Source organism: Dunckerocampus dactyliophorus, chromosome 7, assembly GCF_027744805.1.
Source record: "Dunckerocampus dactyliophorus isolate RoL2022-P2 chromosome 7, RoL_Ddac_1.1, whole genome shotgun sequence".
Classification (NCBI taxonomy): domain Eukaryota; kingdom Metazoa; phylum Chordata; class Actinopteri; order Syngnathiformes; family Syngnathidae; genus Dunckerocampus; species Dunckerocampus dactyliophorus.
In genome coordinates this window covers 31,921,941-31,934,972 of record NC_072825.1, presented here as the reverse complement: position 1 = coordinate 31,934,972, position 13,032 = coordinate 31,921,941, and the positions used below count along the sequence as shown (strand labels likewise).

General features: G+C 42.6%; 1 protein-coding gene across 6 annotated transcripts in view; it reads right to left on the bottom strand.

Moving 5' to 3' along the window:
• The window catches only part of LOC129184690 (DNA-binding protein SATB1), an 83,893-nt gene that overhangs the window by 19,405 nt on the left and 51,456 nt on the right, over window positions 1-13,032 (bottom strand). For 4 of the 6 annotated variants that reach the window (XM_054780857.1, XM_054780861.1, XM_054780858.1 and 1 more), the window contains exons 10-11: window positions 9,356-9,469; window positions 5,543-5,698 (exon numbers count right to left, since the gene is read on the bottom strand). In XM_054780857.1, the coding sequence (XP_054636832.1) occupies window positions 5,543-5,698; window positions 9,356-9,469 (270 nt within the window). The remainder of the gene's footprint in view (window positions 1-5,542; window positions 5,699-9,355; window positions 9,470-13,032) is intronic. The other 2 variants (XM_054780860.1, XM_054780862.1) reach the window with 2 other exon arrangements.

Below are 13,032 nucleotides of genomic sequence, written 5' to 3'. Positions count from 1 at the left end.
ACTGCTGTGGTCATCAGCAGCCCAGCTGTGTGACAACACAATAATAATAATAAAGACAGCTCCCGATGGACTGCATATGTTATGCGGTACATCAGGGGTCCTCTGTTGCATTCGTCCAAGGGCCAAACGAGCACTTCTCTAGTGAGACCGAATGCTTTACGGTATGTGGATGATGGTGCTGGGTCTCGAAAAATGTGCAAATGTTTTGGCAAGTTGTGAAGGGGATCAAAATAAGTCTCCTGTAGCACTATTTGGAATTGAGTTGCCAATGGTGGCGGTACCAAAAGTGTAGATACATTCCTCCTTGTTTGCCTTCACATGTGGTAAATATATTTGGTTTTGTAATGATATTGTTATGTATATATTGGTCACATGATTAGGTGTTGTTGTTATTGCTGGTGTCCATACCATGTTCTATATAACAGTGACATCTTGGAAATGTGGATGTGGTGTGAATGAGAATGGAGGATGGGCTGGACTGGCACGATGCCCAGACAGGGTCCGGGTAAATAATGGTGCTGGGGGGCTAGGGGTAGGTTCTCCCCAATGAGCTTGGCACTGCCCTGACATTTGTGGTTCTGTGTCTCAGTTCTAGCGTCTTAAACAGGACTGACATTGATCAGCGTGGTTCTGGTTCTAGTGTTTAGCGTGTGAATGTGTCCTCTAAAGAGAATCAGCATAGAGCCCCCTTGAGTAGAATAACAGTTAAAACTAGTTTACTGATGCATGCAAGGGTGTGTGTGTGTGTGTGTGTGTGTGTATCAAATATATGTTGATGTGCAGGCCCCTCTGATTGTTCGTGTGTATTTCGGAAGGGGGGGCAGTTCTGGAATCCTGCCATGCTGATCTCGCTCAGGGCTCGTAACCATAGCAGGCCTCTGCCAGCCTTTAACTGCGCCTTCCACCCCCACCTCAAGTATTCAATGTGGCATTTCAACCGCACTTCAACTGCCTCACGTACCGATCGGTAACTGCACTGAAGACCAGACATCGCAATCAGACCTTACAGGGATCTGAGGTTTTTAGATATGGGGTTCTTTCACTTTCTCTTTTGTCCTGTGTTAGCATGAGTCCTTCCAGCTGTAAGGCACCAATACAACACCGTAAACAAAGCACAACAGTGGAGGAAGTGACCGGTCTCTGTCCACCAATCAACATACTGCAATGCGATGTGTGCCTAGCTCCACTGCCTTCAGTACGTCAACTTTATGGTGCCAAAATATGGCACGGGAACAAATCAGTTCTTGCCCTTCTCAACTTTAGAGACGAGGGATGCTCCGATCGATCAGCCACGATCAGTATCGGCCGATTTCCATGAAAACGCACGTGATTGGCATATGCCGATAAATCCCTTTAGACGCTGATCACAAAAACCAATCACCTGTGGCTTGTACTATTGCAGCGTGTAGCGACCCCTATGTGCAGTGTAGTGTCTCGCCCTAACGTCTTGGGGAGCGTCACCCTCCCACTTTCCTTCTAACTGCGCCGGCATGCTAAACCCAAAACAAACATGTCTGCCATGTGGAATTTACCTGCCATTTCTGGGCGTTATAGAAATGTTGCACCCTGCAAAACATGCCACGAAAAATATCTTGTGGGTTTAGCACGTTGAACCAACACTTGACCTGAGTATGGTGCGTTTTCGAGGCTCACGATGTGTGTAGACAACACTCACCCGTACGTGCATGACTGCCAGAAGTCTAAAGCAAATAACCCGAAAAATAAATGAATTCATCGGACTAGACGGCCAGCCTCTCTCAGCGGTGGAAGCCCGCTGCGTGCTACCTGGACGTCCTGCTAGAACGCCATCAAACTATGTACTCTCACATCCAAAGTCTCCTTCAAGAAGGCGTCACCAGTGCGCTCATGTTCTTTCGAAAAAGTAAGTCAAATATGTTTTTGTCTAAATGAAGGTGATTTTATGCTTCCCTTTTTCATATCATATAGCCAATTGGGGTCCCCCCCTAGCAGTCAGGGTACCTTGGCATTGTCCAAACTTTCCCCCCTTTTACAACACCCCTGGCCAATAGCACTCATAAATTGGATCGAGCGATTGATGGGTGCATCCCTATTATATGCCGTATTGTCGCAAAGTTGAGGCCCTCAAGAGATGGTCAGATGGTCAGCTTGCTTCGAAGAAAATGCTTTTTAATATGGCAAGCAACAGCCAAACAACTACATTAAGTCTAAACATGGAACCTTTGCAACTGTTTCATTTGAAGGCATGCTGGCAAGCCGTACGCCCTCCCAGCAATGCTGTTTAATAGACCAGGTCTCTTCCCTTCCCTTGAAGGAAGCTGCTTTAAGTCCACCACCATAGTGCCCGTACCCAAGAAGAGCAACGTGACCTGCTTGAATGACTATCGCCCTATAGCACTCACTCCTATTGTAATGAAGTGCTTTGAAAGAATAGTCATGACCCACATCAAAAAGAGCATCCCGGCCACTGTGGACCCTCTACAGTTTGCATATCGCCAGAACCGGTCCACGGATGATGCAGTCAACACTGCCATCCACACAGCCCTTTCTCACCTACAGTGTGGACACATACGTCAGAATGCTATTTATAGACTATAGCTCTGCTTTTAATACAGTCAGCCCCCACAAACTCACAAATAAGCTCCTCACACTTGGCCTGTCACCCTCCCTCTGTAACTGGGTGTTTAACTTTCTAACAGGCACGCCCCAGTCAGTCAGAGTCCACAATCGCACATCCAGCTCAAGAATTCTCAAGTTCCTTGGCACACACATCAGTGAGGACTTCACCTGGTCTCACAACACCCAACAAATTCTGAAGAAGTCCCAAAGGAGACTGTACTTCCTGAGAAGACTGAGGAAATTTGGCATGTCCACCACAATCCTGAGTTGCTTCTACAGATGCACTATGGAAAGTGTCCTTACCGCCTCCATCACTGTTTGGTACGGTAACTGTACAACACGTGATAGGAAGGCACTCCAGCGGGTGATCAAGACCTCACAGAACATTGTTGGGGCAGCCCTCCCCTCACTGCAAGACATTTATAAAACTAGAGTCCTACGAAGAACACACAACCTCATCAAGGACAGCACACATCCACAACACTCATTATTCACACTCCTACCGTCAGGCAGACGCTACAGGAGTTTGAAGTCCAGGACCACAAGGCTGGCAAACAGCTTTTACCCACAGGCCATCAGGCTTCTCAACGAAGCACTCACACACGCCACACGCAACACACGCACACACTCATAGCACTTTATTTATTTATTACTTATTTATTTGTATATTTATTTTTATTAATGTCTCTTCTTTTTGTTGTTGCTTAATTTATTGGTATATATGTTTATGTTTATGTTCTTATTCTTTCTTGTGTTTTCTTTCTTTTCTTGGGAGAATGAACAGAATAAGATTTTCATTGCATAGTATAACTGCTGTTTTACCATGCACATGACAATAAAACTCTCTTGAATCTTGAATCTTGAATCTTGAAATCTCCAAAAACTCATCTATTTTGGCTGGCCTCTGACACTTCAAGTTGCTGATTGTTTCATTTTATTTATTTTTTTTTTAGGTGTACCTTGTTGCCGTCTATGAATTTTTGTGGCTTTTTATTTGTTGTCTTTTCGTCATTATTATACAGCAACTGTGGTTGTTTAAAAGTGTTTTACAAATAAAGTTGGATTGGATTGGAGTACTATTAGTACACTGAGCCAGTGGGATTCCTCTAAATATGCCGTTATTAAAATGTGTCAAGCTGTTTTTGGAGACAAGCAAATAGCAAGAATGCAGCTGCCGTTAAACCCTAAACAGACACCGGACAAATCATGGAGCTTGAGGAGCAGTCCTCACATTTCCACCCACACTGAGAGTTCTTGCTAGTGAAAGTGAATAAAAGAAGAATTGTCTGCCCACAGCGTGAAACTAAAGCACAGCGACACTCTACCGTCAACCAAGACAGAATTAGAAGAGGAATGCTGAGCACCTTGAAACAGACTGTACCAGCATGATGCTATACTACCATATAGTACACCAGTATGAACCTCACTTTTCACACGCCCCACTTTTTGGATGATTCGGTGTCCATCTAAAACTTTCACCAAGATTTTGCCACTCTGCCCGTACAATATTGCATGTGACAAACTAGTTGGTTTGCCTGTACTGTGTCATTCAGCGGAATCAAACGGCCACACAAAGCACTCTACATGTTGCTGACACACCGTCCGTGCATTTTTTGTGACTGCTCTCATGAAGAAATGAATATTGCAAATGGAGGTACTACTGTAGTGAGACATCAGATGTGCAAGGTCGTGTGCATTATCGTTAAAAATCAGTGCTCACTTACCCGCAAACAACACAGCCTGTGCGTGTTGGAAGTCACGTCTACCACTGCGCTAAAAAACACTCTTAGATTCCGTGACTGATGTCCGTAACATCAGCAAAAGGGACCGTTTGCGATCCTTTGAATACATATTCATACGGAATGGCTACAGAGGAATTGTATTTACATGATTTCCTGTCGAGGAAAAAAGCCTTGCTTTTCGTGCATTTGGTTTTTGTCTGACCTTTTGGAAGGAATGAATAATAAGAAGCATGTACCAGCAGTACCTGTGTCATAGGAGCCCCATTATGTGCAAAGAGCAAAAGGTAACGTTTTCATATTTACAACCTGAGGGGGAAACTTGGAAATAATTCCAGACCGTAGACTCGCACGTCGATATCATTATCAGCAGAAAACCCGACACCAACATGATCCGATATCTCACTTTTATGCCAATTATCTGACATCCTTGTTTGGAGCCTCCGCTTGATCCGAGCTGAACCCGGGGCTGTGAAGTCCTGACAGGGAGAAGGAAGAGCGGCGGTTGGCGTGGATGTAACAATGCCGGCTGGGTTGGGGGATTGGTGGGAGGGTTGGGGGGGTGTACCAGCTGCCCGGGGAGCGCCCATTACGAGATGGAGGCAGCGATAAGTGCTCTCCCAGGCCCCCTTTCGCAGGCATAATTAGCACACTTCTTATCTGCTCCTCAATTCACATTCACAGCCGCCTGCCATCAATGAAGCGGGCGGGAATCGGCGGCCAGACACAACCACGTTGCCACACAAAAATGCCTCGTACACCCTCGCTTGCACACCCCCGACTTTTTTTTTGTCTTTTCTCCAGTCTCCAACCTTAGAGTCTTTGAACTCTTGTACAAAAAACAGTGGTTTGTGCATCAAACTGCAATTTGGTCAAACAAAGCTATCTGTGTAATCGTGCTAATCAGCAGGAAAAAAAGAAAGTCTTTGCAGATATTTTGGGATGATTCCCGCCCCCGGTGATCTATTCCCCCCCCCCCGCTCATCTTCTTCATCAAGTGCAATTGTGGAAATCTTCCCGAGTCTGCCTCCTTTAATAATGGCTCGTTATTGCTGCGTCTTTAAATGGCTTTGTTTGACAGTTAAACTGGGGGGTGCGGCTGAATGTCTTTTTAACACACAATGGGTGGGAGGGACGTCTAAATGGACAGCTTTACCTTCAAACCTTCAATTACAGGCCCCCATGTGGGGGGTGTGTGTGTCTACCTGGCTCTTGGAGGCGGCCACCTTGGCAAAGAGCGCCTGGGAAACTTTGGCTCTCTTCATCTCCTGCTGGATCTCGTCGTAGATGTTGGAGTTGATGTTGAGGATGCAGCTCTCCGTCTTGCCGTTCCACTCGCTGGGCAGGGGTGACGGCTTCACCTGCTCCGACATCACCACACAACAACTTCTAAGTCATGGACTTGGTTTTAAAGTGTTTTCAATTATAAGTCTGGGAAATTGGACTACTAAAAATAAGAGCTGCAAACAATGAATCCAATTTGACAACTACTGGTATTCGATTCATCGTTTTTTGATTTAAATAAAGTAAATACCCTCTGATCAGCTTTGACTTTGGAAAACACTGATGGACACGTTTGCCTCTTCTGATGTATTGATTTGATTTGGTCCGTCTAGGGCAGGAGTGTCTAAAGTGCAGCCGGTAGAATATTTGGATTGGCCCGTGGCACATTGTAGAGATGAAATTAAAACAGAAAACAGAAAAAATGGGAAAAATAGAGCAAAAAGGCAAAATGTAAAAAGAAGAAGCTGAAATGTTGATACTAATAGTAACATAAAGCTTTGTCTTTAAATATATAAAAATAATAATTAAATATAAAGTAATAATAATATGAATGATATCATTAGATATAATTATATAATATTAGATAATAGCAACAATGAATTATTATTACTAATAATATTATAATATTACATTTCTAATAATAACTATATTTTTGTGCCTTTTTACCAAATGTTATACATACATAATTATCAACGTGGCCACCCCCCCGCATCTGTTGGTCTGTTGACCCTCGGTGGAAAAGGTTTGGACACCCCGGTCTCAGGTCTAACCGATTACTCGGTTCATCGAAACAACAAGTTTCAGCTTAATCGACTCGGAAAGTAATTGTTAGCTGCAGCCCTGATCCACTTTCTTAAAGAGTAACACCATAGAAAGGTGTATGGGCGGTGCAATTAGCAAGAACTTACCTTTTGATCACATTCATGCAATATTTGTCCTCAGCTAGTAGACAAGTAAAATGCATATTTCCACCAAATAACAAGATAATAGAATCAATCATTCAAACCATTTGGACAGATTATTAGGTACACAATCTAATGCGATCCAATACAAAAGCGATAATATGAGAAACAGAACTGGTATGATCAAATAAAGTTGAACATCCCCAATGACAAACATATTCATTAATATGAGTTTTAGATATTGGCTCTCATTAGACTGTGTACCTAATGAATTGTCTAGTACATCTTATTTGCTATCATTTGACCTTGCTTTTTGTTTTTTTGTGCGCTTACAAATAAAATGTATGATTATTATTATTATTATATTAAAAGCATGCTAAGATGTTGTACTGCATATAGTGAATGTCAGCTTTGTACCATAAGTGAATTATTGTGTATTATTATTACTAATGCATACTATACAGTCATGACTAGTCCACGATTGTTTCTTCAGTTTCTTGTTCATTTCAATGCCTGGTACGACTAAAGGTGCCTTAGTTTGGACAAATATAACAATGACAACATAAGAGTTCAATGAGTTGGCAGTACAATGCTATAGCTATTCATGTAACAACTGAAGTGATGTTCAACTCTTATGAGCTACTGTGTATTTGTTATCATCATTGTATTTGTCCAAACAAATGTACCTTTAGTTGTAGCAGGCATTAAATGGATCAATAAACTGAAGAAACTAAAGTGCTCTAATGTTCTTTTCCACGACTCTGGATTAGTATGAACTATTTCTCATTTTGTTTTTATTTTTTTGTGTTCATTTTTGCTCTTTCTTTTCTACTTTCTCTGCTGTTTTTTGGTGTAGATTTCTTGTTGAGGCCGCACGGTGGTCTAGTGGTTAGCACGTTGGCCAACACAGTAACAGCTTGGAGATCGGGAAGACCGGGGTTCGATTCTCCCCTGGGCATTTCTGTGTGGAGTTTGCATGTTCTCCCCGTGTGCGCGTGGGTTTTCTCCGGGTACTCCGGTTTCCTCCCACATTCCAAAAACATGCAGGTGAGGTTAATTGGCGACTCTAAATTGTCCATAGGTATGAATGTGAGTGTGAATGGTTGTTTGTCTATATGTGCCCTGCGATTGGCTGGCGACCAGTCCAGGGTGTACCCCGCCTGTCGCCCGAAGTCAGCTGGGATAGGCTCCAGCATGCCCCCGATGAAGCGGTATAGAAAATGGATGGATGTATCTTTAGAATGTTGCGTTTACATGCATTATTACAAAAAGAATCTGGACCCGGATAAGCGGAGGAAGATAGATGGATGGGTGCATTACAAAAATGTACTTTTCATTGAAATGCAGTGGACCAATAACTTGGCGTAACTTTAGAGCAGTGGTTCTCAGCTGGTTTGGTTGCGGGACCCACCACCAGCCTTCAATGACAAGCGGCGGCGCAAATTGCAGAAATGTTTCAACTCAAGCTTCTCATATGTCTTCTATCGCAAGGGACTGTTTGCAACCATTATGTGCTAACTTTCCAACGTGAGCAGTCCTCATCGTGGGCGGAAACGGATGGGGGTTAGGATTAAATAAGGTTCGCTTCTTCCTACTCCTTTTGGCCATGTGGCACGGTGAATTGTAATATGTGATGTACTCCAAGGTCACTTGTCAATTTAATGAAGCCATTACCATTTTTCCAGGGAAAGTTCCGTGACCCACTGAAAACAGCTCTGCAACCCACCAGTTGAGAACCACTACTTTTGAGCAGGAGTGTCCAAACTTTTCCCACAGAGGGAGGGCCACATGCTTGTAAAGTGAAAGGCTTCAAGGGCCACGCTGACATGTTGTAAAGCAACATGTGGAGATATGCTGTTCAGTAGGAAAGGAAAAAGTGCATCTCAGCTTTGTCATGTGAGTGAAAAAGCCCATTATTAGAATCAACTTTGCTCTTTGGTCACATTTTTGCTGTTTTTTTATTTTCCAAATATTTCTTTTTAAAATCATCTTTGTAAATGTTGTTTTCATAGTATGACTTCATTCTTGTAATATTATAACTTTATTCCTATTATATTATAACTTTCCCTGACCGAATTCCTCTAAAAGCATATGTTATATTAACATTATATGTTAATATAATATTACCCCTTTAAAAAGTAACTTCTTTTTTATTTAATATTTCAACTCTATGCTAGGAAATGACATTATTTTTCCTCATAAGATTACAAGTTTATTGTCATAAAATTGCAACATTTTTTCTCTTAATATTTGACTTTGCTCTCTGGAAATTACAACCATTTTTTTCACCCCAACTATTTCAACTTTCTTCTTGCTAATTTGCTTCTCATAATTGAGTTTATTGCCATCACATTAGGACTTTATTCTTGTAACATAACTTTTCCCGCAAGTTGCTTTGTTTGTTTCTCTCATATTATGACTTTAAACAATCTTTCTTTAAAATTTCCACTTGATGCTACTGAAATGATATTATGTTTCCTCATAATATTACAGCGTTATTCTCGTAAAATGATGACCTTTTCTCATTAGATTACAACTTTTTCCTCTTAATGTTTTGACTTTATTCTTGTAAAATCACTGCTGATTTTTCCATTTTTGCTGTTGTTAAATTATATTTTTAGAATGTTCCACAGGCTGCACTTTGGACACCCCTGCCTTAGAGTAACTCAGTATGACAAACTCAAACATTGAGTTGTGTATTAATCATATGTGTTTAAATGTGCGGATGACAGGAGGAACCAATGAGTGTTCTGGCAGCAATGTGTGAGTCTGTGACTGTAACTGTGTGTGTGTGTGTGTGTGTGTGTGTGTGTGTTTTCCAATGGGTGGTACCGTGTAAGAGATTTCGGGGTAGAGGTGGGGGTGTTTGCTCACAGGGGAAATGCCCACAGGGATGCGAGGGTTCCAGTCTTCAGGCCGCACGCTGTTGCAGTCTTCCCTCCGCGGCTGCACAGTCGGCACACAAAACAGCACAATTTTATTTCAAACACACACGCAGCAATCCAAAAGCACTTTGATATGTCGTACTCTGTGATTTGATTCTCACGTCGAGGCGGTAATTAAAAACAAAATCAAATCATCTTCATTCAGAGGCTTGTTGCTTCTTGACAAGAATCCTTTGACAAGGCAACAAGTCTCCTAATAAAAAGCAAGGCGCTATTAGCATATGAATCATCGCTTTCGAGTCACAGCACAACGGCGTCGGGGTTGACTTCTCAGGACGTGTCCTGAGATATTTACCTTCGTCCTCACGTGAACGCAGTGAAAACTCTGTAAAACTGCGCTTGCGGTGTTTCAGGAATGTGTATGTTTCATTTCCACATAATGTACACATAATACCTAATATGCTGCAGTGGAACCTCACTTCGCAGTCGTTTCTTTCAAAAGGTTCACCGAAAGTTCGAAAACAATTAGGAAATCATGTAAATCCAATTCATCCGTCGCAGACAAAAAAATCAGAGGCGTGGACCCCAGTCGCAATTTGAATGTCTTAAGGGTAGAATTTGCAACTCTACTTGCACTCTGACATCAATGACTCCGGACTTGAAAATACTTGAGATTCTCAGTAAATGTGTTAAAGGGATAGTTGGGATGTTTTGCCATGAAGTTGCATGACATCCCATCAGCAGTGGAGTACATCAGCAGTCACTTACCCCCCCAGTCACTTACCCCCCCCTCCGTGACGAGGAAATCCTCGCTGGGGCCACTTAAGTAAAGATCATCTGTCGTCTCTGCATTCGTGTGTACGTGAGGAAGACGCTCGCATCTTCTTCCGCGACGGAAGTGTGTTCCACAGCGAAAGAAGATGCGAGCATCTCCATCACGTACACACGACCGGACAGGCAACGGCACGCAGGGATATGGCGGGAGACAAATATAACGTTGAGCGATGTGTACCTACTCTTTTCACCACATTTTGTTTTGAGAAGCCAAACTCTTCACTTAAGTGGCCCAGCGACTAAGAGGAACTATGTTCCTCGTGACGGAAATCTGACCAGAACTGGACTCACGGGCCCAAGTGATACTACTCTATACAATGATACTACACTGCTGATGGGGACATCATATTATCCTTTTAAGTCTAATGTGTCCCCATTCAAAGTACTGAATACAACTAACGTGATGGTCATTTCAACAAGATCGTCTTGTCTTGACTTGGACTTGCATGGCTTTACTTTACTTGCAAAGCACTGACTGTCCCCCACCTCTGCAAAAAGTCCATTTTATAGAACGGCTGGAACTTATTGTTGATGTGGACCTCCCACACATCCTGGCAGGATGGAATTCTTTCGTGTTTCTTACCTTCTGCATCAAATTGCTGCCACTATATTTTGGCCCCATGTCGGGTTATTTAGCAGTTGCACTCGATAAAAAAAATGCACGGACCATGAGTCAGCAAGACATAGGGTGCGTTGTTTTGGGCACTCGTGGAATGATACAGTGCAGGGTGAGCGTCTACTTTGTATGAAAACCAAGGCAAAATGTCAGCGAAATTGTTCACATTTTGGACACTCCTGATCCAAAGGATCACAGCGTTTAAGCAAACACGGAAATCATCCACACGGGAACGGTGTTCCAGGTGACCTGAAACGGTATTTTGTCAAAACAGCTTCTGGTTGCAATATGAAAATGATGACATCACCGGCCCGCTGTCATCACGTGACCAGAAGTGAGCTGTGACGCGAGTATTTAGACGGACGTAACTCACCCAAGTCGACATTCTCCTCATATTTTCTTGTCTTAGACTCCACAATGACTCGCAGGCGTCATTCCACTTCTCGTAAGTCTAAAAGAGTCTTGAAAAGTGGAAGTCAACGGACTTATGTCTTTCTTCTTCTATGATTTGGTGTGTCACGTGGTTCCGCCCGCCTTTTTGTTTACAGCGCCACACGTAGGGTTGCCTTGTGTATTCCATCGTCTTCACTCACGTTCTCGTCTGGATGCAACTGTTTACTAATCCCGCACAGTATGGGAACTTGTTTTCAACCCGCCAGAAAAAAAAAAAACGTTCCCGTGTGGACAGGGCCTAAATGCGCGACGCAGATCTATTTTGACCCAACAAATGGGACCATTTTTAAAAAGTGTGAACCCAATGTGCAAAAGTGATGACAATTCCAAAGGTTGCACAGGAAGTGGGAGGTGAGGCCATGGTGGGAGGCCCTGGTCCGCCGCTAGTTGCCATGTGGTGCTAATTGTTAAGGCCGAGGCGTGCTCGGGCCGGCCGTGCTGTATGAGTGAGACATACCGCCGCATGTGTTTTTACGAGGCCTATAAAAACCTTCCTCTGTCTTGGGCTCAGTTGCCACCATGCGTGATTTATGCGCGCATATTCATGCTGCATCGCGCCATACAGGCTGGCAGATGGCCAGGCGCAGGAGTGCGTGTGTGCGCACGCACGTGTGTGTGTGAGTGAGCGCTTGTTGGTGGCTTGGTAAGAATTGCCTCATGTAGGTCTACATGATAGATGTCATCGGGCTTTAAATCACGCGGCTAAATGATATCAGCCTGGAGATATTCTACTGATGTTGTTGACTTGAGAGTAAGCGCGCCAATTAAAAGGCAGATGATTTTTCATGTCGTCGTTCCACTCGCTTGCCAGTTCTCCAAACTAGTTCTTGATTTTTTTTATTTTAATAATACAGCCGCACCTCTGCAAAACAAATCAAGTTGAGCCTCATAGAGAATGTCGCTACCAGGGTCGGCTCCAGACTGGATCAGGCACAAACCAAACTACCATAGCGTTTTTTAGTTTTACGTTTGGCAACACGTAAGCCTACAGCTCCTTTCAATCAAACCTTAAATGCTTGTCCCTAAAGCAGAGACGGACAAAGTGCGGCCGGGGGGACTGTTGGTTTTTATTGGCCAAATTCTAAAAATATAATTTAACAAGAAAACTAAAAAAATGACAGCAACTGCAAAAATGGAAAAATATGCAGACATTTTACAAGAATAAAGTCAAAATCTTAATCTACTGAGAAAAGGTTGTGATTTTACAAGAATAATGTTGTATACCGTCATTTTAGTTGCATACGCTGAAATATTAAGGAAAAAGTAACATGAGAAACAAACAAAACAGCCAATAAAGTTGTAGGTTTTCTGGAAAGTAGCTTGTGGAAATAGTTCTAATTTTACAAGAATATAGTCTAAATATTATGGGAAACTAAGAAAACTACAAACCCAGTTGATGTAAGTAATGGTGCACCATCGTTTCCTGTGGAAAACGGAGACAATGAGCTAATTGTACCCTTAGTGCTGTGAAAGACATGATTAATCGGGCATTAAACCAACAAAAAGCCCCCAATATTTTAGAGTTGCTGCTGACATTTAAACATTTCCTCTTCAACAGGACACTTTAGTTCATATTTTGCTGAACTATTAGCTGAGGACTTGAGCGTTATAAAAAATATTGACGATTATATTTATTTATATTCATTTCAAAAAGAGAATTCACTATTTTATTTTAGCGTTTAGGTTTTTTTAATTTTAATGAAACAATTTCGCATGCATAT